Genomic DNA, 26,371 nt, shown 5'->3' with positions numbered 1-26,371 from the left:
GGAATAATTATCTGCTTAGAGTTTTTTTTGTTCTTTGTTAAATCCACTGCTGGATGAGGAGTGTTAGACTTGGGAGGTACTTGACCATACCTCATTACTCTCGCAAGCGTGCATTAGTAAATGGAAACCCATGGACCAATTCAGATGTCACGCGTCACTAAGGCTAGTTTTGAACTCAGATCACTGGGTTCATAGCGTAGCGCACAAACTCCTGAACTATCACTCCGTGCCAATAAAGGCCAAAAAGCTACTAACTTGCCTTAATATTTTGCACAAATTTACATCTCGAAGTGTCCGCTAATATTCAACTTGCTCCGCAATTAAATTTAGATGCTACCAATTAAGTCATAACTACCTGTGATGTTTCCATCCTACCTTCCGATGTTTAGTAGTTATTTTCGACTTTCTGTTTTTACGTGAACCGGTTAAATCTCTTTACGTTAAAAGTTTAAATGTCTCACTAACACAGCCACTGTTGCTCATTTTCCCCGATGTGGCGGTGGCTCTGCGATCTTACATTGACATGCTAATTCCTCACATTAACATCAATAGCCCCGCCCACTCCGCTTATGACCCTTGGGCTACACCCATTTCAGACCTTTAAAACAGCTTGCCTCAGAAGCTTTCCCGCTATATTTTCCTCCTGTTGTCGTAGTTTTTTGTTATTTTTTTGTTATTTTCTCTTAACCTATCTACGTGACTTTACCGAAAGACCCAAGAATAACAATTGCCTGCACATAAATTTAAAGAAAAGACCGGTTGAGACAAGAACAGGCAAAGAGGGGGGACGAATATAATTTCAGGCCTTCACGAGTTGCAGGAAGTGACAGCTGTTCTTGAAAATGAAATTGAGTTGTGCTGTGATGGTGATATGGGGAGCACAGAAGTCACTCCTGATTGGCAGGGACGGGCCATCGGTTGATGGTGGAGTTATTATGTCCAAAAAATATGTTTGTTTAGATTTTGTTTGTCACAAAGGTTGGACATGTGCCTTTCTCCACGTGGCTAAGACTGGATTTATAAAACAAGATTTTGTGTAAAGGATTCCGAACAGCCAGTTTTTATTTACTTGAGTATCTGAAAGTCACTTAATATTACGTCACTGATGAGGGCTTCAAAGGGAGTGATAATTGACTTTCACCTCAATAGATGACAGCATACATACAGCATGTGCTGTATGTCAAGGAGTTCCCGAGAAGAAAAAAAAGCAATGATAATGTGGGTATGTTTATGATATGTCGGTGGTAGTGAAAATAAAAAGTGACAAAAGAAATGCGAAATAAATTAATGGAACTACCAAATTGGTGCTATTCAACAAAATAATAATAATGGCCACTGAATAACTCCCAAGAGTGGTGGAAGGCTTCATTTACGTGGATCAAAGTTGTAGCAGTTTTCTTTCGAAAATATTGTTGTATATTTAGGAGTGCATGTGTACATGACGCCTAAACATGACAAACTTGCAAACATTATGTGGATATCCTCGTTTGGTGCAAACCTAGGCCAGACGAATGATTCCCACAGGCACATTGCCAATGTTATTTATTTATGCAAGCTACAACCTAGACAGGGTACACCTTAATTCAGCTGTCCTATTTTCAATAAAATCCCCGTCAGCAAAAGCAGCAAACCAATACATACCATTAAAGAAGCAATCATAAAACTCCAGCATACACTCGCACACAAAGATCTTCCATATAGTCCTAACATATTGTTTGGGCAAGCTCTGTTAGCGAGCACCTATTAATGTCGGCACGGCACACGCACGGATGGGTGGGTGGCCAGCACCACGCCTGGCCGCCTTTGTCTCCCGAGTGGCGATGGTTACACATCGCACCAGGTGCTATTTTGTGGATCACAAAACCTAGGGGAGGCCCAGGGCTGATTCAGATAATTGTCACTGGTGTTGGTGACCGTGGGCGGGAATCGAACTCAGGTCGCCGGGTTCGTAACGCAGTGCACTAACTACTACAATACCGCTTCCCGCTCACACACACACAAACGTACACTAAAAAAAAGCCACACGTCCTAGCAGTAATGCTACTACTACTACTACCACTGTCCAGAATATTAAGTTTAACAGTGTGAAATTACGGTCGGAAAAATTGAAATGACCTTCAGTGAAAGAAAAAAAAAAAACCAACACATTTTCGGCGACAGCAGAACACCGCATCGTGTGACAATGAAAGCGTCGGCGTCGTCCGTGCCGGCTCGCAGGTTTTATCGACTACATCGTGGAGCCCACGTTCACGGTGCTGACGGACCTCTCCGAGTTCGTGGTGGCTCCGCTCATCGATGAGGCGGCACGGGCCGGCACGACCAGCTTCCGACGCAGCAGGTGCCTAACGCGCGCACATCACCCAACGACGACAATGACCGCGACGCCGCGGCAGCGACAGTCGCAATGTGTGGGCTCCTTGTCGATTCGCTGGCGGGTGAAGTCTGCCACGTTGCTGCGTGCTCATCCAGTGCCTCTATGATTATCCTAGTAGCAAAAGTAGCTACGTGTGTAGCTACGCCGGGTCCCCCGGCACGTTCAAGGGCCCCACGCTAAATGCTTTCAAGCTATATCAATTGCGGTTCGGTGATTCTGCTATAGTGCTATACTGCCTTCAACTTTTATGAACGGCTGGGTCTTTTCAAGGTTAGCGATTTGTCGTATTATCTGGCTGTATAGCAAATGAAAAAATACAATTACTTAACTATGCAAGTAAAAAAAATTGTGTTTTAATATTTACGTGTTTTTTTATTTTATTTAGGGCCCCATTATAACATATGCTACAGGTCTCGCACTAGCTTAATCCGGCACTGCACTCACCCCATCGTAATCTGCCCCCGGTAGACGGAATCTTCATGCCAGCGCTGAAGGACTTTAAGAAGGTCATGGGCACATGAAATTCATCTCCTCCATTCACGTTCCGGGAGTGAAAAATGTCTGCAGGATTGATTCAAAACGATCAAACGCTGATCCAGTGTTGACATACAGTGTCTCGTCAACATTTAGGCTTGCTTGGATCAATGCTGGTGAACTGCCAGATGTTATGCAGCAAGAATCCTCTCTTTAAGATATGGATCGGTTATATTTTGTTACGTATATTTCCCAGTGACACGAATTATTATTTTGTCTTTTGATACCGTAATGTTGGATTGCGTGCTGTGCTTAACATGACATTAAGCCATCACAGTCTGTATGCTCTGATTTATCTATCTTAAAATGTAACAAGCAAAGCAATTCGAATCAAATATTGTGTCCTACTGTTGGACCAAGTGTTGTCAGATCTTTACGTCCGTTCACACAATGACATCAACCCGGTGACATTCAGTCGTGAACGCATTCGTTACTTCTAATATCCAAAGATAACGTGATACCCCTACCCCTTTATTGTGCATTTTAGGCTGAATTGTATGAATATGCATGCGTGTGAATATAACCAACTGTTCTGTCAAAGTGGTTGTCTTTATCTTCCAAAGCTATATGTATGTGTGTATGTATGTTGAACTTTTTGCACCGTACGTAACCGATCGTGCTAATCGGAGGAATTAATTAAAGTAAAGTAGATAACTTTGTACTGTTAATTATTATGCACCTAGAAATTAAGTGCCAAATTAAGATAGTTGCGAGCTGTTATATTTTTTAGATAAAAATGACATTCAGAATAACCAACATTTTCAAACATTTTATATTGTACAATTCAATTATGATACAATGTTTTAAAAGGTAATATGTTTAAATCAAACGATAAAAGAATGGCTTGAAATGCATAGTACCGTCATAAAATGTAAAATTATCTATCACCCTTTGTTATATGCGAAACACGTTTGTGATGATCATAATAATTATTATACAGTATAATATATCCCCCCTCCCTCATAGCTAACTGGCAGTTGAAATGGGATTTTGGCTGTGTAGGAGAATGAGGTTGTGTGCATGGCCTGTTAAGGTTTAATGGAATCCAGAAGGCGTGCCAAGCATCTGAAAAATAGGGCTGTGTGTTTGAAGCGACTAAAGGGGCACTTTGGATATTTTCCTCCATCTGCCTCCTGCTGCCTGCTTCCAATATAACCTCGGGGGATGTGCACGTATTGGGGGTCTTTGTGTGTGCACCAGTGCTTTGGCGCACACAAAAAGCCCCTTCGATGCACTCCCTCCCTCCCACCGCCTCCGGCGTGGGTGGAGAACTTTTAATGAACCTCCATTAACCCAATCGGCTGCAATTCCACGGCGTGCGTAAAAGCGATTTAATTGCGGCAAGTTCGCGCAGAACTTGTCTTCCCCAGAAGCCGTTCGGTAACCGGCGTTTACAGCACGTGGCATTGTAAAGAAAGTGGCCTTGTTAATGTGAGATATTACAAAGACAGATCTCACAAGTGCCCACAGGCACAGGAAGGCAGTAGGGGTATCACAGAATCACATCGGCGTGTATTGGTGGTCGTGTGTGTTAATTACATCATTGTCCAGCAGAGCCGGAGCTGTGGACTGGAGTTCGTTTTTCTGGTTTTGATTTTAAAGACGCTCTCAAGCACTTGCGTCTGCATATATAATATCTATCTGGCTCATATGCCCTCGAAATGAAATGTCCTCATAGCCACAATAAATATTGCCAAAGTCATTGACTGTAACACTTAAAATACATTCCAACTGTTGGAAAAGGTACAAGTGAACAAGTCAAATAGAGACAAAACACTACTGCAAGATGCAAGTATATTAGCTGTATTTTAGGATGTGATTTTGACCTTGCAGAGTGATAATGACCTTGAATATTTAAATAAGAAGCAAAGTCTGGGGTTGAGATTGCTATTGGGTAGAAATCTAATGAAAATAACAATGATGATGATGATGACACTGATAGCGATGGTAAAATAATGCACTTTATTTTCAGTCTCGCAGTCACAATGACTCATTTCATGGAGTTGGCATGGCAATGCAAAAAATATTGCTTATTATCATGCGCTAGCTATTACCGCACAGAGCGACACATTACCATATTCAGCGTTAGCACTTGGCATTATAAATTGCCTGACACTCTTCCATTTATATTTTTGTCTAGGGGTCTCCTTCAAGACAGATTATTTAAAACAAAATTCCTCTAATAGGAGGTCTTTTCTGTCAACGACCCCACCAAAACACGAGGCCAATGTGTTAATTGGGAGCAACGTGTTTGGAATGAATTTGCGTTCGCTGCTACGGCTGCGCTGGTAAAACGTTAAAGCACACGTACACACACGTGCCTCAAGTTGTCGAGCGTGCTGCCCATATTGATTTAGCATACAAAGTAATCGGCAATGCTTTTCATTGGAAAAGCCCGTGCTCAGAAGAAACAAGCAGATTTACTCGGGGGAGAACCAATCTAGACGCGCCAGTTGATAACACCCTCTATTCGTCGCCTCCTACTGCACACGACCAGCTCCATCCTGTTGGACAGTTGAGTGCACCTTGGCTGGAGATAATATAGGGCCCTTTTTACGGTCAAATTGAATTTTCACCTGGGAGCTGTTTGGCAATTTGCACTGTATTCACCTGCTGTCAGTCTTCTATTTGGAGTGCCAGAGTGCGAGAGGAACTGGTGAACACAGGGCCCAGGGCAGTGAAACTGAATGCTGTACTCCAGCCCTAAGGATGACATTGCCAAACAGAGGTTGAAGGTCATTATGATGGAATCACGCCTCGGTAGCACACAGGGGTGGTTTAAGTCCAGTTTGTCTACGAGTATGGGTGGATGAAGTATAATTAAGGTGGGACTTTCAATTACGTACATTGTACGAGGCTGAGCTTTCTCTCTCAGGAAAAGGTCTGGGGAATTAGTGGTTTATTGTGGGATGGAGGGGGAGGTAGCAGGTGTCCCTTGCTGTCGACGATATTGTCTGCATAGGGCTCGTCCAACTCAAACCTCAAAGCCACAGATGAAGACAAGGGGTTTGTTAACACAGCACGGAAAACATTACATATTCAATTCTAGATTTGAGGCTTTCGTGACTGCAAGGATCCATACTCTTTGGTTCTATTCGGTAAAGTCACGTAGGTAAAAAATACAATAACAAAAATCACGACGTTTCGGCCACAACACAAGTAGCCTTCATCAGGTGAAGAAACAGGACTGTCCAGAAACAGGACTGTCCAGAAGACAGTCCTGTTTCTTCACCTGATGAAGGCTACTTGTGTGGTGGCCGAAACGTCGTGATTTTTGTTGTTTTATTTTTACCTACGTGACTTTACCGAATAGAACCAAAAAGTATTACATATTCATTTACCATCTAGCAGTTGGTGTGCCATTTGCAAACAATTTTTCAGAATTTGATCTTGGACACCACGTGTTAAACTTGTGATATAAGACTGTGTTACCTCTTGGCATCCCTTCAAGAAGTAAATGTACAAAGCAGAATTCAAACTTGTTTCACCTCCATTGATTCACAAACATAAGTGTGCCTAGTAATTAGTTTAGTAGTGCGAATCTGTGTAATGTCGGCTTTCTGTGTACAAAGTAGGCCAAACGTAATGCCACTACATAATTATTAGAGCTGACATCACCCACACAAACACGATAAGGAGCACAGCTCACATGGAGCACAGCAAATGGTGGTCAGCGCGCTCCGAACCCAGAAACCCGAGTTCCATCCCCGCTCCCGGTCAACACCAGTGATGACTATATATCCGAACCGGTCCTGGGCCTCCTCTAGATCCACTCGGCGTCAAATGAATACCTGCTGTGACACGTGATAACATCCCCATGTGTGCCGTGGTGGCCTACGTGTAAGTGCAGCTCGCTAGCAGCGCTTGCCCCAACAGTCTGTTAAGGCTACACGGAGGGGGGGTGGTGAATCTTTGTCTTTGTGTGTGCAGCCTGAACAGCATCGCGCTCTCGGACGGGCGAAGGTCGAGTGCTCGCAGCATCGCCTCGGAGGGGAAACACCCCCCGCCCCGCACCGCCATGCTCGCAGTCGACCCCAAAACGTTCCGAGTGTCCTGGACCGACATCATTACACAGAACAAGGAGAAGTGGAAGGACCAGGCATCCAAAGGTGCGAAGTGGGACCCTCGCTGGGAACCAATTCTGACACGGGCTTGCGATTGCAGCGTGCGGGGTTATCGATGTGGACCCGGTCGAGCCGGCCCTCGTCGAAAAACACCTTCTGAGAAGCATCTCTTATAGAGACACCATCCCCCCCTCCACCCCCTCCACCCACCAGCCAGCCAACACCCCCTCCACTCACCACCCCCTCCACCCACCACCCCCTCCACTCACCACCCCCTCCACCCACCACCCCCTCCACTCACCACCCCCTCCACCCACCACCCCCTCCACTCACCACCCCCTCCACCCACCAGCCAGCCACCTCCACCCCCTCCACCCACCAGCCAGCCACCTGCACCCCCTCCACTCACCACCCCCTCCACCCACCAGGCAGCCACCACCCCCCCACTCACCAGCCACAACCCCCCCTCCACCCACCAGCTACCATCTCCAACAGCCACCACCCCCCCCACCACCACAACCACCAAGGCTGTTTAATTAACTTCTTTCCGATAAGCTTTTTTCAATTCCACAAGATAGAGGAGTGCACAGTAGCATCTACCCAGCAAAAAACAAATGATAAAGCAAAATTGTGTCCTCGGGATGTGAGAGAAAGCCCTCTTGGCTGAAGCAGTCACTGTTGTTGCTGCTCACCTCACATCACGCGTGCCTGTGTGCACACCATGTTATCTTTTAATTACAGTTTTAGTCTCTACAAAACGTGGTCAACTTATTTCATTATTTTTCACAACATGCGTTGCATGTACAGTACTCGCACACGTAAGCCGTCGCTGAAATAATTATACGTCCCTTTTTTCCTTTTTTTAGTAACAGATTTGATATTTTGATTTAAAGCTTTCGTGACTGCAGTAATTCATATTCTTAGTTTTTTCGGTAAAGTCACGTTGAAGAGAAACAACAAAATAACAAAATATATATAAAACAATAAAAAATTCTCACGACGTTTCGACCATAACTCAAACGGTCATCATCAGGTGAGTTATGGTCGAAACGTCGTGAGAATTTTTTTATTGTTTTATATATATTTTGTTATTTTGTTGTTTCTCTTCAACGTGACTTTACCGAAAAAACTAAGAATAAGATTTGATATTCTTAGCTCTTTCGGTAAAGTCACGTTGAAGGGAAACAATAAAATAATAAAATATATAAAACGATAAAAATTATCACGACGTTTCGACCATAACGCAAACGGTCGTCATCAGGTGTGCCGGTCCGCATTTATTTATTTATTTTTAACGGTGTATTTATTTATAAAAACGTCAGCGCCACGAGCAGCGATTTGGCAATTTATTTAGAAGGACGAGTCCATCTGTGTTCTGAAAAGAGGAGGGGGGAGACGAAAAATTAATGTATGCTGTCTGAAAGCCACCGTGAGCGTGAACAATCAATTAAGACCTGAAATGGTTTATCAAATCCTTCCAATGATTCCTAAGCCAGAATACATCTTCTCGGTTGAAATTGTCTCTGTGCTTGTATATGTGGATATATATACAAGCACAGAGACAAGTTATTAGAGATTCGTTCATGAGGCTACCATGAGAGATTCGTTCATGAGGCTATCCACATATACAAGCACAGAGACAATTTCAACTGAGAAGATGGATTCTGGCTTAGCAATCATTGGAAGGATTTGATAAACCATTTCAGGTCTTAAGTGATTGTTCAAAAGAGCCAAGAATATGAATTACTGCAGTCACGAAAGCTTTAAATCAAAATTTAACAGATTTGATTTCGTAATACACTTACAATGTAAACAGCCTATAAGACAGCGTGGTAGCCTTAAATTATTGTTACCATTCTGTTAAACATAAACACATGCACACGCCTTTCCCTCTACCGGACGTAACATCTGCAAGCATTACGTGATTCCCCCTTATTAACTGAAAATGACATAATTTGACATGTTTGCATCTCTAATAACTTAATGAAGGGCACTTATGATGTTCTTGTCATAACTATTTGAACCAGATAAATAACAAATTTAAAAATTTGAGTGAGATTCAGAATAGTGATGTTTACTTTCGGGTTTTTTGCCAAATTTCCTCCACTCCCATCTGGCCAGTGGAGTTGAAGTAATAATCATAATTACGTTATTTCACTTATTGGAATGTTTGGCAACTTCCATTGAGTAGCACTTTGAGGAGATAAGCTTGGAGCACGCAGAGAAAAGCCACGCATTCAAATGAGATGCCACTCAAAGGTCCACCCACACGTACAGATTCACAACCCACTTTCTGTACTGCCACCTCCAGGCTATCTCACTGCCCAGTGGGGTTTGTCGTCTCGGAGATCGATGTGAAATTCACCAACCCTTCAAAAGCACCGGACTGCAGATGTGCACCGCCACCGTGCCTAGGGTGCACTGGATGGAGTGAAAATTACATCCGTCATGCACGTTCTGGCTGGCATTGGCAGTGAAGGAAACATGTAACACGCTATTACTCATTCCTCAAACTACACCTGATAAAGCCACAGGATCAAACTGAATGTTTTGCTACGTAAAAAAAAAAATATATATATATTTTTACATTTTTTTTAATCACATTGAAAATGCAAAACAGAGTTTTAACACTCATGAAGAGGCAGATCTGTTTTTTTCAGGACTGATTAATATATTATATTCTTAGTTTTTTCGGTAAAGTCACGTTGAAGGGAAACAACAAAATAATAAAATATATAAAACAATAAAAACATTTCACGACGTTTCGACCATAACTAAAACGGTCGTTTTCAGGTGTGTTGGTTTGCATAAATTTATTTTTAAACGGCGCATTTATTTATATATAATTACTGCAGTCACGAAAGCTTTAAATCAAAAATTGATTAATATATTGTTTGTGTTATTGTTTAAGAGCAAGAATATTACCTGAAAATACCTTTTCTTCAAATTGCTTAAACATATGTGAGTTTAAGCTTCAGCTTTGCAACAAATCCCACATCAATTACAGTAATACCATTTCCACATCTGGTACAGAATTAGTTCATGCACTCCTAATCTTTCTACTTGTTGACCGAATTTATCTTCGTTTGACCTTCTTAATTAATTTTGCCGTCAAGCACAAGATCATCCGAAATACTGCCGTTAAGGCCCTCACTCAACCTATGCCACCATTACCCTGATCGTCAGAAAACCTCCAGTGCTTCCCAATTCACAGTGGATCACTTACACGATTCCCCTCATTGTCCCCAAGACTGACCGATGGCCCACACTTTTCTACTGCTCTGACTTCATATCTTCTCACTCTCCATTAACCATTGCCTCCTCCTGAACCCTTAGATGATATCACCCCCCCACCTCAATGTGTAGTCGCGAATCCACCATTGCTCTTATTGTGAGATTGTCTTCCCCTCGATTGTCCACATTTATAATTCCCTCCTGAAATTCAAATTTCAGCTCAAAACCCATGCATGCCTTTTCCACTGTCTATGAATTGTCTTTCCTTTGTATATTTTTGTTACAATTATGCTTGATGTGAAGCTTTCGTGACTGCAGGAATCCATACTCTTTGGTTCTTTCGGTAAACTCACGTAGGTAGAAAAATAAATAAAATAAAACAAAAATATATCACAACGTTTCGATCGCAACATGTGGCCACATAAATAACCTCTTGTTGTAACAGCTCTCTCGCTGATTCAGAAGTTCCACTGCTGGATTATTGTTTTTCCGCCTGAGGACGACCGCTTGTGTTGCGATCGAAACGTCGTGATATATTATTTTTATTTTGTTTTATTTTTCTACCTACATGACTTCACCAAAAGAACCAAAGAGTATCATTATGCTTGTTAACTGAGGAACGCTTCGGTGAGTCTGATTGCTCTCTTTCAGGAGGGTCCTGGCAAGTTTTCACAGTCAGAGGCAATGTTGATGCTATGTGTAATCCCAATTGAATCATATGCAGAACAAATTTCAGCTTTGGGATATTTGGCCAATACCAGTTAGAGTCTATATTTGTTTTAGCTTTTCAAACAGTATTTATTCAGTTTGCTTTCCCTTGTATATTAAACACCACCAGAATGAAACTTTGTAAATATAACGTATAGAACCCATAATAGAGGTTTTTTTGGGTTAGATCTCGTAAATATATAAATGTGTTGTTAAACCTGCCACCACCCGACACAGCCTCTATTGGATGATATTGGTCGCCAAAGCCTACGTGTTAAAATAACGTATAGAACTTGATTTTGTGTTTTCCCCCTATTTTACGTTATACAGCATCTTATTATACTCTTCTATTTATATACTAAATAAGTGAAATGTTATTATATACGTACACATATAAGTGCAGTATACCTGTATATCAAAATGCAATCACAACAAATGTGGATGCATACAGCCTCAAAATGCGACCACTTTAAAAACCTTGTACAGGCACCAGTAGGCATGTTTATTGTATGAAGAGAATTAGTCGGTGATCGAATCTGGACTTGAACAGGTGCAGAGAGCTGGCAGCACAGGTGGCTTTGGGAAGGAAATTCCGGACTAGGAGTGCACCAATGAGAATAAGCGACCTCCGACAGAGTGATGGTGAAATTCTTAGATGCTGAGGCAGAGGGTGCATAGAGGGGAGAAGAACGAGACGAGGTGGGAGGCAGGCAGGGGCGAGTCCATGGAGGATCTTAACGATGATGAGTACTATCGTGAAATTGGTCTGGAATGAAATAGGCAGCTGTGAAGGTAGGTTTAGGGTGATGTGGTCTCATTTATGGGTCTGAGAGAGAAGTCTCACAAGCATTATTTCTGATCACCTGGCATTTGGATATGTGGAATTTGGGGAGGCCATGGAGGAGAAAGTTGAAATGGTCAAGTCGGGATGTGACAAAGGCATGGATGAGGCTTTCAATGGTGGGTGGCTAAAGTATGTGATGCAAATTATTGTTTAAAAATGTATGGGAAATGTGATTCGTAAATGTCTGCCCTGGTATGCCCTATGTTTGGAATAGATGCTGAGGAGAAAGCTCGGAGAGACGAAGAAGTCAGAAAGCAAGAGGAGGAGCTTGAGAGGAAAGCTCTGGAGGAGAAGGAGGAGCAGGAGAAACAGCAGGAAACAGGCAGTGATAAAGGAGCTGATGTGAAAGTGGACGGTGGAGAGACTCGTCCAGAAAATGGGATTCAGGAAGATGGGGACATCTCCAACATGGACAGCAGTGCACAGGTGCAAATTGGTAAGATGTCATTTTGTAATGATTATCCACACTTTATTAAACTTTCCCCACATACTGTATATATGGGCATAGAGATAAGTGTTCGGGTCTTAAAATACAGAGTTAATAGATGTTATACAGTATACTATTGAAACCATTTAGAAAAATAGAACAGCTATGCTGACAATGTGTGAAGAAAGTAACAACATATATATTATAAGTGGCCTCAGACAAGGACACACTCTTTTCCCATTGTAATTCACATTGACACTAGAAGATATTTTTTTCTGGAAATTAGATTGGAGAAATAAAGTATATAATCATAAATGGCCAAAAATGTTCATAGTTTGAATTGGCTGGGTCATGACTGCTCCTCTAGGGGAGGGGGTTTTGATTGGCCAATGAGATGCCGCCCCTCGATGAGACACCACCCCTGAATGCAAGATCGTCCCAAATGGATCGATCCCACAAAATCAAATCCATCCAAACATATTTTTTGTAAACTTTCAAACTGTGTTTTTTTACTGTTCTATATGAATGTACATTTTCTAGAAAAATATATAAAAAGTATATTTAACTTTTTTAAATATCTACTAATGATGAAATCATATTTCTCCTGCCTCAGCAGTTCGCCTGCTGTATTTTTGTCACCTGAAGACGATTGCTTGTGTTGCAATCGAAACGTCGTGATTTTTTTATATTTTTCTATCTACGTGACTTTACCGAAAGACCCAAAGACTACTAAAGATTGTTGTAGGCAATTTTAGGTGGGTCACTGCCCCCATCCCACAGCATTTAGCCCAGTCACCACTGCATACAACTGTAACACACATTGGATAATGTTTCACTGGGGCAGGAATTGAAGGTAACCAAGTTCAAATAAAAAACAGAGCAGGGTGCAGTGATTTTGGAAAACTGAACTTGATAACGAAAACTAAAATACGAATGTGCCTAAAGAAGAACGTTTTTATCCGTGCATACTGCCTGCATGGCACCCGGATAAGTAACACGGACATTGACTGAGAAAATGGAACAAAGAGCTGACATGTGTGCATAGAAGCATGGAGAGATGCATGCTTGGGGGGAAAAAAACAGGAATAGGAATCCATGGATCAGAGAGAAAATGTAAGTTAGAGACATCGTATTGATTGTTAAGAAAAGTAACAAAGTTTGTATTGACGAATGTGTTTTTGTTTTTTTGTGCGTGTGCACCAATGCCAACACAGTATCTTGGCAAGTGACCTTACGAGAAGGGATGAGGGGCAATGCTTGAGACGCATGACAGGGTAGCAGCCATAGGGGGGAGCATGCCTGAGAGGAAATCCACCGATGAGATGGAATTATGAAATCAGCTGATGTGCAGGAGCTAGATCAAATGTTTCCCGATGCAAAATAATTAAGGATAATTTGGGGAGGCCGTCATTCGGCTGATAATGCTGACGATATAAACCGATACACATTAATTGAAGCTACACACTGCTCAATCATGCTCTATAAATATTAATACATCCATAATTATAATAAGGAGTGGTTTGATTATGGTTGATGATATATGATATACTAAAATGCTATAAAGCTGACAGGTAATCAATATTTATGCAGTATTTTACAGCGTGGCATCGGGTTACAAACATCAGCCTTGAGAGACTTAAGAATTCTGAGTGTGCATAATTATGACCAACAGTTAGACTCTAATCTTACTTTATTTCAGTAATTAATCAGACACTTTACATGTATTACTTGTCTGAGATGCAACACGACTTTCTAATGACAAAGGGATTTCCTCAGGGTTTGTGGCACACAGTGTGAGGAATGTTGCTGCAAAGGTATTTAATTGTGCAGTCAGTATGCATCCGCTAACGTATTTAGGTATCTGCTTGCGTGCCATACTGTACACCACACACTGCAGTGATAGTTAACGTAATGCCTCAGTTGCACTTATTTATGTTTCCAGCAGTTTTAATTATAAATAGGGCCTGGCTTCTGGGCCAGTTTGTGCTTCAAGAGAGTGATATCGTAAATGCCTTTTTTTTACCAAACATTAATCAGGAGCAAATGGGCTTTCAGCACTTTCGGCAAAAGCCAATTGCATAATCTCGAAGGTATTGAATTAAAACGGTCAAAGTAGGTTCCCAACAGCATAGCTTTTAAGCATTAAAACACCACCCTACCTAATGTAGACGCTTTTCCAAATGGAAAGTGCAGCTGAAACAGAAGCTGCCATTTTCATGAGAAATGCTTATGAATGCACATTATGTGACGTGTAAAGGCACCAACACCCATTTAACATGATTTATGATATCCGATCTGGCATATAAAGTAATATAAGAGTTTTCTCCGATGGTCTTAAATAATTGTGAAGAAGTTGCCTTTGGCTTCAAAACAGGCCTCTCCGGATATTTGTGAATGTTGGCCGTGTTGGCTGAGGTCACACGAGCATGCATTGTCTCTGGTGCAAATGAACATGATGGGAATCCATAGAAGTGCAGTGATAATAATTCACATCTGTAAGGTGGATTTCATCCAATGCTCCCATTGTATGCTTTTCTTCAAATATAATCCTTCAGATGTTACATTCATAATCTTAAAATGTTGTGTGACTAGATATGTTTCTTCGTACGTTAATGCTGTTGTTTAACTTGTAATTTAATAATGCTATTTATTGACCCAGGAAACTTCACTGAGTCTCAATATTCTTTCTTAAGCGTCCCGCATCGGAAAGGTTTATCCCATCCAATTAAAGAGTTATGTGTATGCAAGAGGAAATCATAATACCCAGAGAAAAAGCACATGTATGAGGCGATAAGCCTCAAAGGTCACATCGGCAAGTTCATAATCTCATTTTTTGTAGAGGCAGTCCTCTACTTACGAACACCAGATGTACGAACAGCTTCCATGAGATATATTTTTTTATGTCCACTAAAAACGCGAACTCGCACTTGCAAACTAAACCATGGAGCTATTTTGTTCAACAGAGCGATCCTCCGCGAGATGTAATGAGTCAGCCTCGCGCTGAGAGTGTTTGTGTGTGTGCGCGTTCGTGCACATTTATATGTCAAAGTGACTTGGCCTCAAATGAGTACCTGGTGTGGTTTGTAAACACCGCCACTGGGGAGACAAAGACGGCCGGGCGTGGTGTTGGCCACCCACCCCCTCGTGTGCCGTGCCGGCCTTCACAGGTGCTCGCTAAAAGCACTTGGCCCAAACAGTCTGTTAGAGGCTATAAGGGAGATCTTTGTTCGTGTGAAAGTGACTGTGCGTGTGGTGGGCAGTGCCGTGGGGGGAGGGCCAACTTAAATTGGCCATTCCCCTCATGGCGTCTGTAACCACTACAGCGGCCAAATGGGGGCTCTGGACGGGTGTGAGGGGCTGGTAACCCCTCCACCTTCAATTAATTACCATTAAAATACGAGTTAAAAAATGTATTAAGCTTGTGCTGGAGGCCCCAGGGGGACAGGCGTCTGTGACATCTCCTGGCCAAACCCCATTTGGTGGAGCCAGGAGACTGAATCCTTACCCTCGGGGCTCCTCCAGAAACAACAAAAAACCACTACGTGTGGCCACGTGGAATGTTCGAACGCTCACTGCTGAGAAGAGGCTACCACTCCTCTTTCGGGAGCAGGACCGGTACCGCCTGGATCTCTGTGGTATTCAGGAGGTCCAGTGGACCGGCTCTGGCTCCTGCCACCATGAGGGGTGGACAGTCCTCTACCCGGGGCAGGAGACTGCCAAACAACAGGGAGTGGTTCTTGTTCTGAACAAAATAATGAAGGGGGCGTGGGAGCGTGATGTTGAGGTGTGGGAAGCTGTAAGCCCCTGGCTACTTTGGGCTCGCCTTCCCATCAACCAGAGGCAAGGAGTGGTGGTCGTGGTTACTCATGCCCCCACCGAAGACGAACATCCGTGGAGGGGTGAAGGCAAGGCCGATGAGTCACATGCCTTGTATGACCTCCTGTCACAGGTGATCTGCCCACTGACGATCGATTTGTCATCTGTAAGATGCGCATGCAATTTTTCCACTTCGGTGGTGGGTGTACACCCAGGACCCCATTCAAACCCATCGTGGCATGGTCTCAGATAGCTGATGAAAGTTGCAAGCGAGAATTTCATCATCGCTTGCGGCTGGGGTTGGCATCGTCCCCGACTCCTCCTGATGTCGAGGGGAAATGGGCAAGGTTTAGGACTGTGGGTCATGCAGCTGCATTGGCTGCTTTGGGTACATGGTCCAGACCTCCCCAGAGACCCTGGCTGACAGAGGAGGTATTCAGGCTGGCTGAGAAAAAGCGACAGGCCCACTCTCATCAGCTACAGCATCCCAGATCAGAGAATGAGGAGGCTTACCGCAGCCTTCGCTCGGAGTTTCGGAGAGCCGTGAAACGCTGCAAGGATGGGTGGTGGTTGTGGGTTGCTGAGGAGATGGAGTCTGCCTCAATGGCCCGCGATCACAAATCACTCGTTAATTCCATAAAAAAGTAACCTGCAGCGCCACACCTATTACCATCATTAGGGGAAAGAACGGTGATCCAATCTCCGACCCCCAGGAACAGGTTTGCAGATTTGCTGAGCATTTCTGTAAGGTCCTGGGGGAGGGGAAATCCCTCAGCCTGGAAAACAATGTGGCACAAAATGGGGATGACCCTGCCGAGGCTGCGGTACCTCAAATATTGGAAGAAGAAATCACCCCCTGTGAGTGGCTGACTGAGGTGCCATCTGTTGAGGAAGTACTGAAGGCGATCCGGAGTCTGAGACCACGAAAGGCACCGGGCAGAGATGATCTCCCAAGCAAAATGCTGAGGGAGGGTGGCGTTTGTGCACAGGCTGCCCTACATGACATCATAACAACAGTCTGGATCACTGGACGGGTTCCGCAGGATTGGAAGTATGCCCTGGTGGTCCCCCTCTTTAAGAAGGGGGACCGCACAGACTGTAACAACTACAGGAGCATCTCACTCCTCAGTGTGCGCGGGAAAGGTGCTGGCAAGGATTATTCAACATCGCCATGCTAGGCACGCTGAGGAGAAGCTTGCAGAACCCCAATGTGGTTTCAGGAAAGGGCGGTCCTGCACAGATGCCATATTTTCTGTCCATCTGCTACAGCAGAGGTGTAGGGAATTCCAACAAGACCTACATCTCTGCTTTATTGACCTGGTCAAGGCCTATGATACCATCAGTAGGCCTGGGCTCTGGGTTGTTCTTCGTGCTTTCGGGGTCCCTGACCCTCTGCTCACGATCATTAAGGACCTTCATGATGGTTAGCGGGCCCGGGGAAAACTACATTGCCGGGAGTCGAAGCCATTCCCTGTGCACCTTGGGGTGCGACAGGGATGTTATCTGGCTCCCACATTATTTAACATCTATTTCGACCATGTAGTTCGTGAAGCCTTCAGTAGCTGTACCGGAGGAATTTCCATCTGGTACAGATACAATGGGAGGCTGATCGATGCCCGGATGCGGTCAAGGAATGGCTCCCTATTGGTCAACCACGTTATGTATGCCGACGACCTGGTAATTGTGGCTCACTCAGAGGAGGAGTTGGAGGTGCTGCTGCTGAAACTGGAGTGTGCCACTAAGAGGTGGGGCCTTACCATCAGCCCCACCAAAACGAAGCACCTGCCTGGGTATTTTGTACCATTGGGCACTCCACCCCCACAACATCCAATCGGTGATGGGGCAGTTGTGGAGAGAGTGGAGAGTTTCCCATACCTGGGCAGTGTGCTCATGACCCGATCTGGTTTAACAGCAGAGGTCTCACTCTGAATGAGTCGAGCGGCATTATCTTTTCATCGGTTGCGTAACGCTGTGTGGAAGCTACCTGGTCTGTCGCTCCGCACGAAGCTTCGGGTCTTCTTGGCCACAGTCATTCCCTCCCTTCTCTACGCTTGCGAAACGTGGACCCCCCCTAATGGAACATCTTCGCCGGTTAGAAACATTTAGGCTGGCCTGCCTACGATCAATCCTGGGTTTAACCAGGCTGGATTGTGTGAGGAGCTCACAAATCCTCGAAAGATCTGGACAAAGTCCCATTGGTGAGCTCCTCCGGCAGGCAAGGCTGCGTTGGCTGGGCCATGTAGCCCGCATGCCTAATCACCGCATGCCCAAACAGCTTTTGTTCGGCCGGATCGAGGGGCTAAATGGGCGTGGCACGGGCTAGAGAAGAGATGGAGTAATGTGGTACAGGAGGATGTGGAGCTGAGTGGACTTGCCGATGACTAGTACCAGTGGTGTCAAAATCGCCTCTTTGGAGAAGGCTCGTGAAGGATGCTACTGGGCAGTTGGAGGCAGTCGCCCTCCAACAACAACAGAGGACGGAGGAGCGACGCTCACAACAACGAGCGGAGCGCCGGGTGGCTAAAGCACAACAGGTTGGCCCAGTAGTGGGCACAGGTGGTACATCAGCCAGTCATCTCAGTCATCTCAGTCAGTCGACCCCTGGCACCTGGGTCTGCTCCGTGACCTCCTGCCAGCGGGCGTTCGACACTTCACGTGGCCTCAAGGTGCACATGGCCTGGCACAAGCGTCGTGGTGACGTCACCGCCACTTCGTGGCGAATGGCGGTTGTTGTTGTGTGTGTGTGGGGAGCGGTGGTGCAATGGTTAGCGCACTGCGCTACCAACCCGGCAACTCGAGTTCGATTCCCGCTCACGACCAACACCAGTGACGATTTTCTGGATGGATCATCGGCCTCCCCTAGGTGCGGTGTGTAAACATCGCCACCGGCGAGACAAAGGTGGTCGTGAGAGGTATCGGCCACCCAACTCCCTCGTGTGCCGTGCCGGCCTTCATAGGCGCTGCTCACTAACAGCACTTGCCCCTACAGTCTGTGAAGGCTGCACGGGGGATCGTTGTTGTTGTTGTGTGTGTGTGTGGGCACATGGCCCCCCCCTTGTGTGTGTGCCATTGTGGGGACTCATTGCACCCCTTCCGACAAGTGAGCCAACATCAGGAGTCAAGGAAAGTGAACATAAAAAAGATGTTTATATTTCTGTTACTTTATTTAATGTTTTATTTTATTTACTATACGATATTTATTACAGTAATAAAGGTTTTTGGGTTAGATCGCGTTATTTATAAATGTGTCGTAACCCTCCACCACCCGACACGGCCAAACAGTAAAAAATGTGTCACGTTTACAAAGGACAAATAGTTCACTACTTTTAGCCCACCGGTGTGTTGAAGAGTGAATCAACATAATTTAAAATTTGAGTACGACGTTTCGCTGGTAATTACATCCAGCTTCATCGGGCAATTCCCCAGAATGGTAAAGCCCTCACTTGCTAATGGTCTTAAATAGAGCAGCAGGGTGACGTCATCATTTAACTAATTTCAGGTACAGCGATTTTAGGCGGAGGCGGGGTATTGTAATTATATAATCGATTGGTAATCAGTCAATGGCTATGATTAGTAATGAGTTGTAGATTAGTAATCAGTTGTAATGTGTGTTATTGTGATTATATGCTACGTTAGTAATCCGTTAATTAGTATGCGTTTCCCCTATAAGGAATTGTATGTATTATTTAATAATACGCTTCCAAGCTGCACTAAGCCTGTAGCTGTCAGAGCGATTAAAGTTATTTCTATTTCTCTCAATTTCAATGGATTCTCTAATTAGTCTTTGCCAGTAATAATTCGTTTTACACAACACTTAAACGTTATCAAAATCAATTGAGTGTCCTTGTTGACAAGCATTTTCTGCCACTGCCGACAGTTGTGTTTGAGATAATTTAATATTTCTTTGGTGTTCTTTTAGTCTTATGCTGATGTTACGTCCCGTCTGTTGATAATTTAAGTAATTCGTCTTTAGTGCAAGATAATAGGTTTTGAATTTTGTGTACTGTACCAGATCTTACTGTAATGTTTTGATTTTGCAAAACACGGGCTAATTTGTCAGTTACTCCTGAGATATATGGAATTTTTATTGTTTTAACAAACTGATCGCTTTCAGCAGTGTTGCTTTGCGATCGCGATTTGGCATTCAGTGCTCTGTTAATTTGAGTATTATTGTAGCCATTCTGTCGTAATGCTTCTTTAACGTGTTTGATCTCTCTCACTAGACTTTCACCATCAGACACTGTTTTAGCCCGATGTATGAGCGTCTTAATAAGAGAGGATTTCTGAGCTAGATGATGATGCGAATCTGCATTCAGATAGGCATCAGTGTGCATTTGCTTTCTGTAAACGCTGTATGTTATTTTAACGTTTAGGCCATGTCCAAGCAAAATATCTAGGAACGGGAGTGTGAAATTGAGAGAAATAGAAATAACTTTAATCGCTCTGACAGCTACAGGCTTAGTGCGGCTTGGAAGCGTATTATTAAATAAAACATACTACAATTCCTTATAGGGGAAACGCATACTGATTAACGGATTACTAACGTAGCATATAATCACAATAACACACATTACAACTGATTACTAATCTACAACTCATTACTAATCATAATCATTGACTGATTACCAATCGATTATATAATTACAATACCCCCCCCTCCGCCTAAAATAGCTGCACCTGAAATGAGTTAAATGATGACGTCACCCTGCTGCTCTATTTAAGACCGGGAGCAAGTGAGGGCTTTACCATTCTGGCGAATTGTCCGATGAAGCTGGATGTAATTACCAGCGAAACGTCGTACTCAAATTTTAAATGATGTTGATTCACTCTTCAACACACCGGTGGGCTAAAGTAGTGAACTATTTGTCCTTTGTAAACGTAACACATTTTTTACTGTTTGGCCATGTCGGGTGGTGGAGGGTTACGACACATTTATAAATAACGCGATCTAACCCAAAAACCTTTATTATGAATAATATTGGTCGCGAAAGCCTACGTGTTAAATTTATTACAGTATCACATGCAAATGTACAACATTTATGAGTTTAATAATGCTTCCCTTTTTTGTTGAACTGTAACATATTTTATAACACTGACCATATGTGCATTTAAATTAAGTATCTTTTTATTGTGTTCCGACTCAGGAACGGAATCCGTTCGTAGGGCTGTCATACTGCCGTCTCCTGGTAACCTTGCAGCCGAGCCATTTTTACGTTCCACAAATATTCTTGATTCACCAACCCTTGCTTCCGAAGTTACGGTCATGCGCCATCATGCCTGGCCCAAAATTACGTTGGCACACTTAAGTTTATAGTGAAAAAAAAACCGGTTTAAGGTGCCCCTTTATTTGTTGTTACATATTTTTCAACTGAATAATTCATTTGGCAACATGTAATGTCTGTTCAGGCAACAAGCGCCAATCCTCCACTGCCCAAGATGGTGAAGCAGGGGGTGAAGACCAGAAGAGTGTGATTCCTCATGAGCAACAGCAGCAGCAACAGCAGCCATAAGGTGACCATGGGAAATTCCGCACTTATTCTACTCATGGGATTTTTTTTTTCAGGGTACACCAAAAAGCAATGTTATTTAAATTCGAATTTAGTTTGAGTAGATTACTATTGAACATGTTTCCGTCATGTTCTAAAACTCGTATTTAAAATCCAATTCAGGACATTTTTGTCAGGTTTGTATTTGGTTTATCAGCTGCACACATTTCTTGCAGCGCACAATTTTCAATGTAACTTTTTCCTCACATTTTACCCAATATAACAAATCGCTGAGTTCTGTGTAAATGAAAGAGCTGCCTTGCAAGGTTTCAGATATGGCAGAAAACTTCATTCAAAGCACCTTGCACCACATGGCACAAATCTGCTCATTCCATTCATTTATATTCTTTACCATTTACATTTTGACCCAATTACATTTTTGAGTTATGAGTTTTTACGTGTGTTGTTATTTTTGTTTAATCTAAAACAGTAATTATTTAATAGTAGTTGTCAATTCAGTTCAGTTTTATTTAATTGGTGCACATTCACTCCTTGTGCCAATTAATATTTGGCAAGAAGTACTAATTGTCCCATTCTACTGTCGATTATCTGATTATCAAAGTGGAAGATTACTCACATATGCAGCATTTCCCTATTTTTTTCTTTTGCATAATTGAAAACAACTTGTTTTTCTTACATGATTGAATTTGATTAAACACCGTTTAATTATCTGTACGCATGCAAAATTCGCTTGAACTGTTTAAGCATGCATCTTATTTTACTTTGATATACAATTTGTTTATTCATGTCATCTGCAAAGGGAGTTACGCTCTTTTTTATAATAAATACAAATCAAGACAGTCACGAATTTACCTTTAGCTTACAATTTAAACCACTTGCAAGGACATCCCATATTTTATAATATTTTCTTGCGAGACCCATAACGGAAGCTGGACTCCATGTATGGTGAATTGAAAGCTGTCAAGCCTGGTGTCTTTCACCCAGGAGGCTTGCTTGAAGTTGTGTGGCCGTGTGGATGGGATTTAAGTGAGGGACTTCAAACAGGACCATTAATCAAAATTCTTGAAGCCTCCAACATTGCACAGCTACAGTTAATAAATGTACAATCTCCAATGACTCAATAGGAATGCAATGCGTCTTTTCTTTGGGACCCAAAAAGCGGTGTATTTACTTGTAGAAACGTGTTTACGCTTTATGCGACGTATATGGCTGTACCACAGTATATTGTTGCACAACCAGCTGTTCTTATCACGAACGAAATTATAATTAAATATTAAGTCGCTTGTGCATGGCCATGTACAATAACAAGTTGTACATCTAAAAGGGCAGCTGAACATTGACCTGCAAATATAAGCGAGAAGGCGTTACTTATCAACATGGTTATGAATATAATCAAATATTTTTTAAAAACATCACAAATTGATGGAAAAAAAACACAACTTAAAAAATATTACGTGAAAGAGTTTAACAAGTTTTCATACCCATAAAAGCTTTAAGAAACAATATGTTAAATCATTATCCTACTCATTCTAAACCAATAGTAAGGTATGGGTCTGGCTGGGAGAGAGACGGTGATGTATGCACCATGTTTTGTTCCTCATTCATGGCAGATGAGGCCAATTGAGGCAAATGGATACATCGTGCAGAACACAGAACACATTCGAGGTAATTGTGTTCGCGTGCTGATCGAAGTATGCAGGAGTTCCGAGTCTTAAATGGTCCAAGTTGTCAAAACAACCTTAATAATCAAGGCCTCGTTTAATAAATAGAGGCTGGTGCACAATACAATAAACATCAGGAACAGGAAACTATTGGTTTCTAAGTAGTTTGCAAAACCATGTCAACAAGAGAACGCTTTTGATTTAAAGCTTTCGTGACTGCAAATTTTCTTGCTGTGGTTTTCACACCTGATGATGATTGCTTGTGTTGCAGTCGAAACGTCGTGAGAATTTTATTGTTTTATATATTTTTTTATTTTATTGTTTCCCTTCTACGTGACTTTACCGAAAGAACCAAGAATATAAGGGAACGCTTGTTCTTAAATTTACAGTATAAATGACTAGCAAGGAATTAAACACATGGAAAGACAGACAGCACCCAGTTCATGGAGCATTCATGGCATCATTCCTCAGTTTGATGAAAGGACAGCTGTTTTGGCAGAAGCTCTGCATTTTACATGACCATGCATTGTGACTTCTATAAAATAATTTCTGAGCCTCGGTAGACCTGGAATGAAAATACAATAGACCTCATCCTACTTATCATCTCCGATATCGCCTGTATGCTTTTGCGAAGCTGCCCATAGCCTTGCAAACTCAAACAGTGTCTCTGTAGATGGTGTGGTCACTGATCCTTGTATTTACATACGTGTACATGTGTATTTAATGGACCGGAGCATGCCTGGTCAGCTCCATCCATGGGTGCGTTATAAGTCGTGATATGATGATGCCAGACCACAATGCCCTTGCCCCACCCATAGCCGATGATTGGCTGCCGGGTTTGGTGATGGTTAATTGATGGCAACATTGTTTATGTGACGTTTGTGGAATGGCTTTTACAGATTTTTCTGCCGGATGTAGTTATCAGAAATTTTGAAATCCATTGGTAATGAATTGGGCCCACAGTTTATGATTTACAATACAGAGTTGACTGTGGATAATTGCAATCAAGTGTATAATTCCAATGTTAATGGTGTATTTACATCCCCTAAGGATGTACATAAGTCCCTCAAATGTATTTTATAGATTTTATTACGTCATATTTTTAAAGTGACCTTCGAGGTTACATTTTATGTCATTTTTATGTCTTACAGATGCAGTCCCACCAAGCACAAGAATACTAAGTCTCATCAGCTGCTTTTGCTATGCAGTATGCTTGGGGTTATGAAGTTGGTTTTCACAACCAATCTCAGCGCCACAAAAAAGGAAAATAATTTCAATTTGAAAAACAATGCCTAACAATGCTTTAAAATTGTAAACGTTGAATAGAAAAATCTTTATTCAGATTCTATTTATTTTTTTGAATTGTACTAGCTCATTAACAAAGGTAACAGATTGTTTTAAGCTACTGTACTGTTCGGCTTTTGGTTGTCAAGGATATGAATGCAATATAATACTAAGAAAAACACACGACACATATCCCAGCAGTATGTTCCACGAGTTTGAGTCACAGTGCTCGTGTCCAAAGTACAGAGTACCTGGATGCTCTCAGGTAAAATGGTCCGGCAGTTGCACTAAATGTGCAGCAAAAGGACACAGGGCGGAATGCTGTGTGATGTCTACGTTTCCTGCTTCTCGTCCCGTTATCTCGTCTTCGTCTCTCGCCATCGCCTACTGGAATGCTTTTAGGATCACGAATTTGAGATGCTGGTGATGTTGTGTGACACCAGTGCAGTTACTGACATATGTTCTCTCTTATCCAGTGTCATGTGAATTATAATCCAGACATCCATTGCAGCACAAAGTAAAGCATTCATATGTTTTACTGCCAATGTCAGAGAAAAAAAAACTTCAACCATAATCCCTGTGTGAAATTTCCCAGTACGCAGGAGTCAATGCCACGTTCCTCGATATGAATCATTCGGAACTGATGCGTTCATGTAACATCGTAGCGAATGGCCAACAATTTCAGCTGAAAGCCAATGGATGCAACAGACGTAAGAACCAATTACTTTGTGCTGTGTTTGGTCTTTGGAAAGTGTCCAAACTTACGTGTACAAGAAATTACAAGCTTTAAAAGTGTGCTGTTTAAATTGTCGCTCAAGTCTTTGAAAGGTATGTACTCGCTTTTGTCTTTGTGCACCATGGTAATGGGGATGTGTCCCCTTAGACTGTATATGTGTATAAAGCTGATTATATAACTTAAATTACCAGCAGAATTGTGTAATATACACAAGGTTTGCAAGTAGCTAACAAAGCTTAACAAGTTTGTTTAATACACATTGGCCAGCATTATATAAACTGACAAATATTTACTGTGTTTGTATCTTGTATTTACTTGTCTGTTCATCTCTGCCTTTTAAGTCTTTTATTTATTCCTTTTTTTTAAATTATGACACGTGCTTCTGTATCAGCCAGCAATTTATCTTCCATGTAAATAAAAAAAACAACCGTTTTGTTTTTGTTGCAGTTTACAACTGCCTGTTCATGTTATTTCAACCATCCAGTCGGAGTATGCTGTCGCGGCAAATCACCATACGAGACACGGCTGGTGGAGGCGGATTTTTTTTCTTCGTTTAACTTCGACAGCACTGCGCGCATGCCGCTGCCCGCCTAATGAAAATTGAACACCACGCTTCATGCTGCCTGGACCTCAGTAGTCTCCAATCGACCAAGGGTTGGATGCCCTTGCACCTCCGTATGAGGACACTTAGTGGCAACCGCTCTCCTTGCAAACTGCATCGTGAAGCGTTCACGCATTGCCTTGCAAGCACCTCAATGACACACCACACCCCCCACGTCACAAGGGAGCACGTGTGTGTGTGTGTATGTGTCCCGACAATTCGAAAAAAGGTAAATGTTATTTCACAATGCGCACAACAATTATCTGTATGAATGGTAACAACATCGCGTCTGCAATTCCATGCGTTCCAGAGTTATAGAGGATTGGGTGGTCGCCAGGAGTATGTGGTGCCTGGCTAGGGGGGTTTCAAATACAGTAATTGGTTTAATTAATCGTTATTTAATTATATCAGCGCTGCTAAAATTAATTATTTATGTGCAAGGGAGTCAAGAAACCGACGCAGTAGTTATCTATGGATAACTTATTAGAATATATTACAATTATGATGATTGCACGTGGATGCTGCCGTGATGTAACGCACAGCGCAATGGACTTGCACTATCATTTCACCATCCAGTGGTT

At 42.7% G+C, this 26,371-nt stretch overlaps 1 protein-coding gene across 6 annotated transcripts in view; it reads left to right on the top strand.

Moving 5' to 3' along the window:
* LOC116938758 (dual specificity calcium/calmodulin-dependent 3',5'-cyclic nucleotide phosphodiesterase 1A) overlaps positions 1-25,626 on the top strand; it is a 226,388-nt gene extending 200,762 nt beyond the window's left edge. For 5 of the 6 annotated variants that reach the window (XM_032946342.2, XM_032946344.2, XM_032946343.2 and 2 more), the window contains 5 exons: positions 2,218-2,338; positions 6,839-7,017; positions 11,973-12,194; positions 21,408-21,512; positions 24,321-25,626. In XM_032946342.2, coding sequence (XP_032802233.1) covers positions 2,218-2,338; positions 6,839-7,017; positions 11,973-12,194; positions 21,408-21,511 — 626 coding nt within the window. In that variant the 3' untranslated portion in view covers position 21,512; positions 24,321-25,626. Of the gene's footprint in view, positions 1-2,217; positions 2,339-6,838; positions 7,018-11,972; positions 12,195-21,407; positions 21,513-23,118; positions 23,174-24,320 lie in introns of all 6 variants that reach the window. The other variant, XR_012930724.1, reaches the window with a different exon arrangement.
* Positions 25,627-26,371: the final 745 nt, after the last annotated feature.

The sequence above is a fragment of the Petromyzon marinus genome, chromosome 4, assembly GCF_048934315.1.
Source record: "Petromyzon marinus isolate PM22_M1 ecotype Great Lakes invasive population chromosome 4, UKy_Petmar_22M1.pri1.0, whole genome shotgun sequence".
Taxonomy (NCBI): Eukaryota; Metazoa; Chordata; class Hyperoartia; order Petromyzontiformes; family Petromyzontidae; genus Petromyzon; species Petromyzon marinus.
This window is presented reverse-complemented; position numbering and strand designations above follow the sequence as displayed.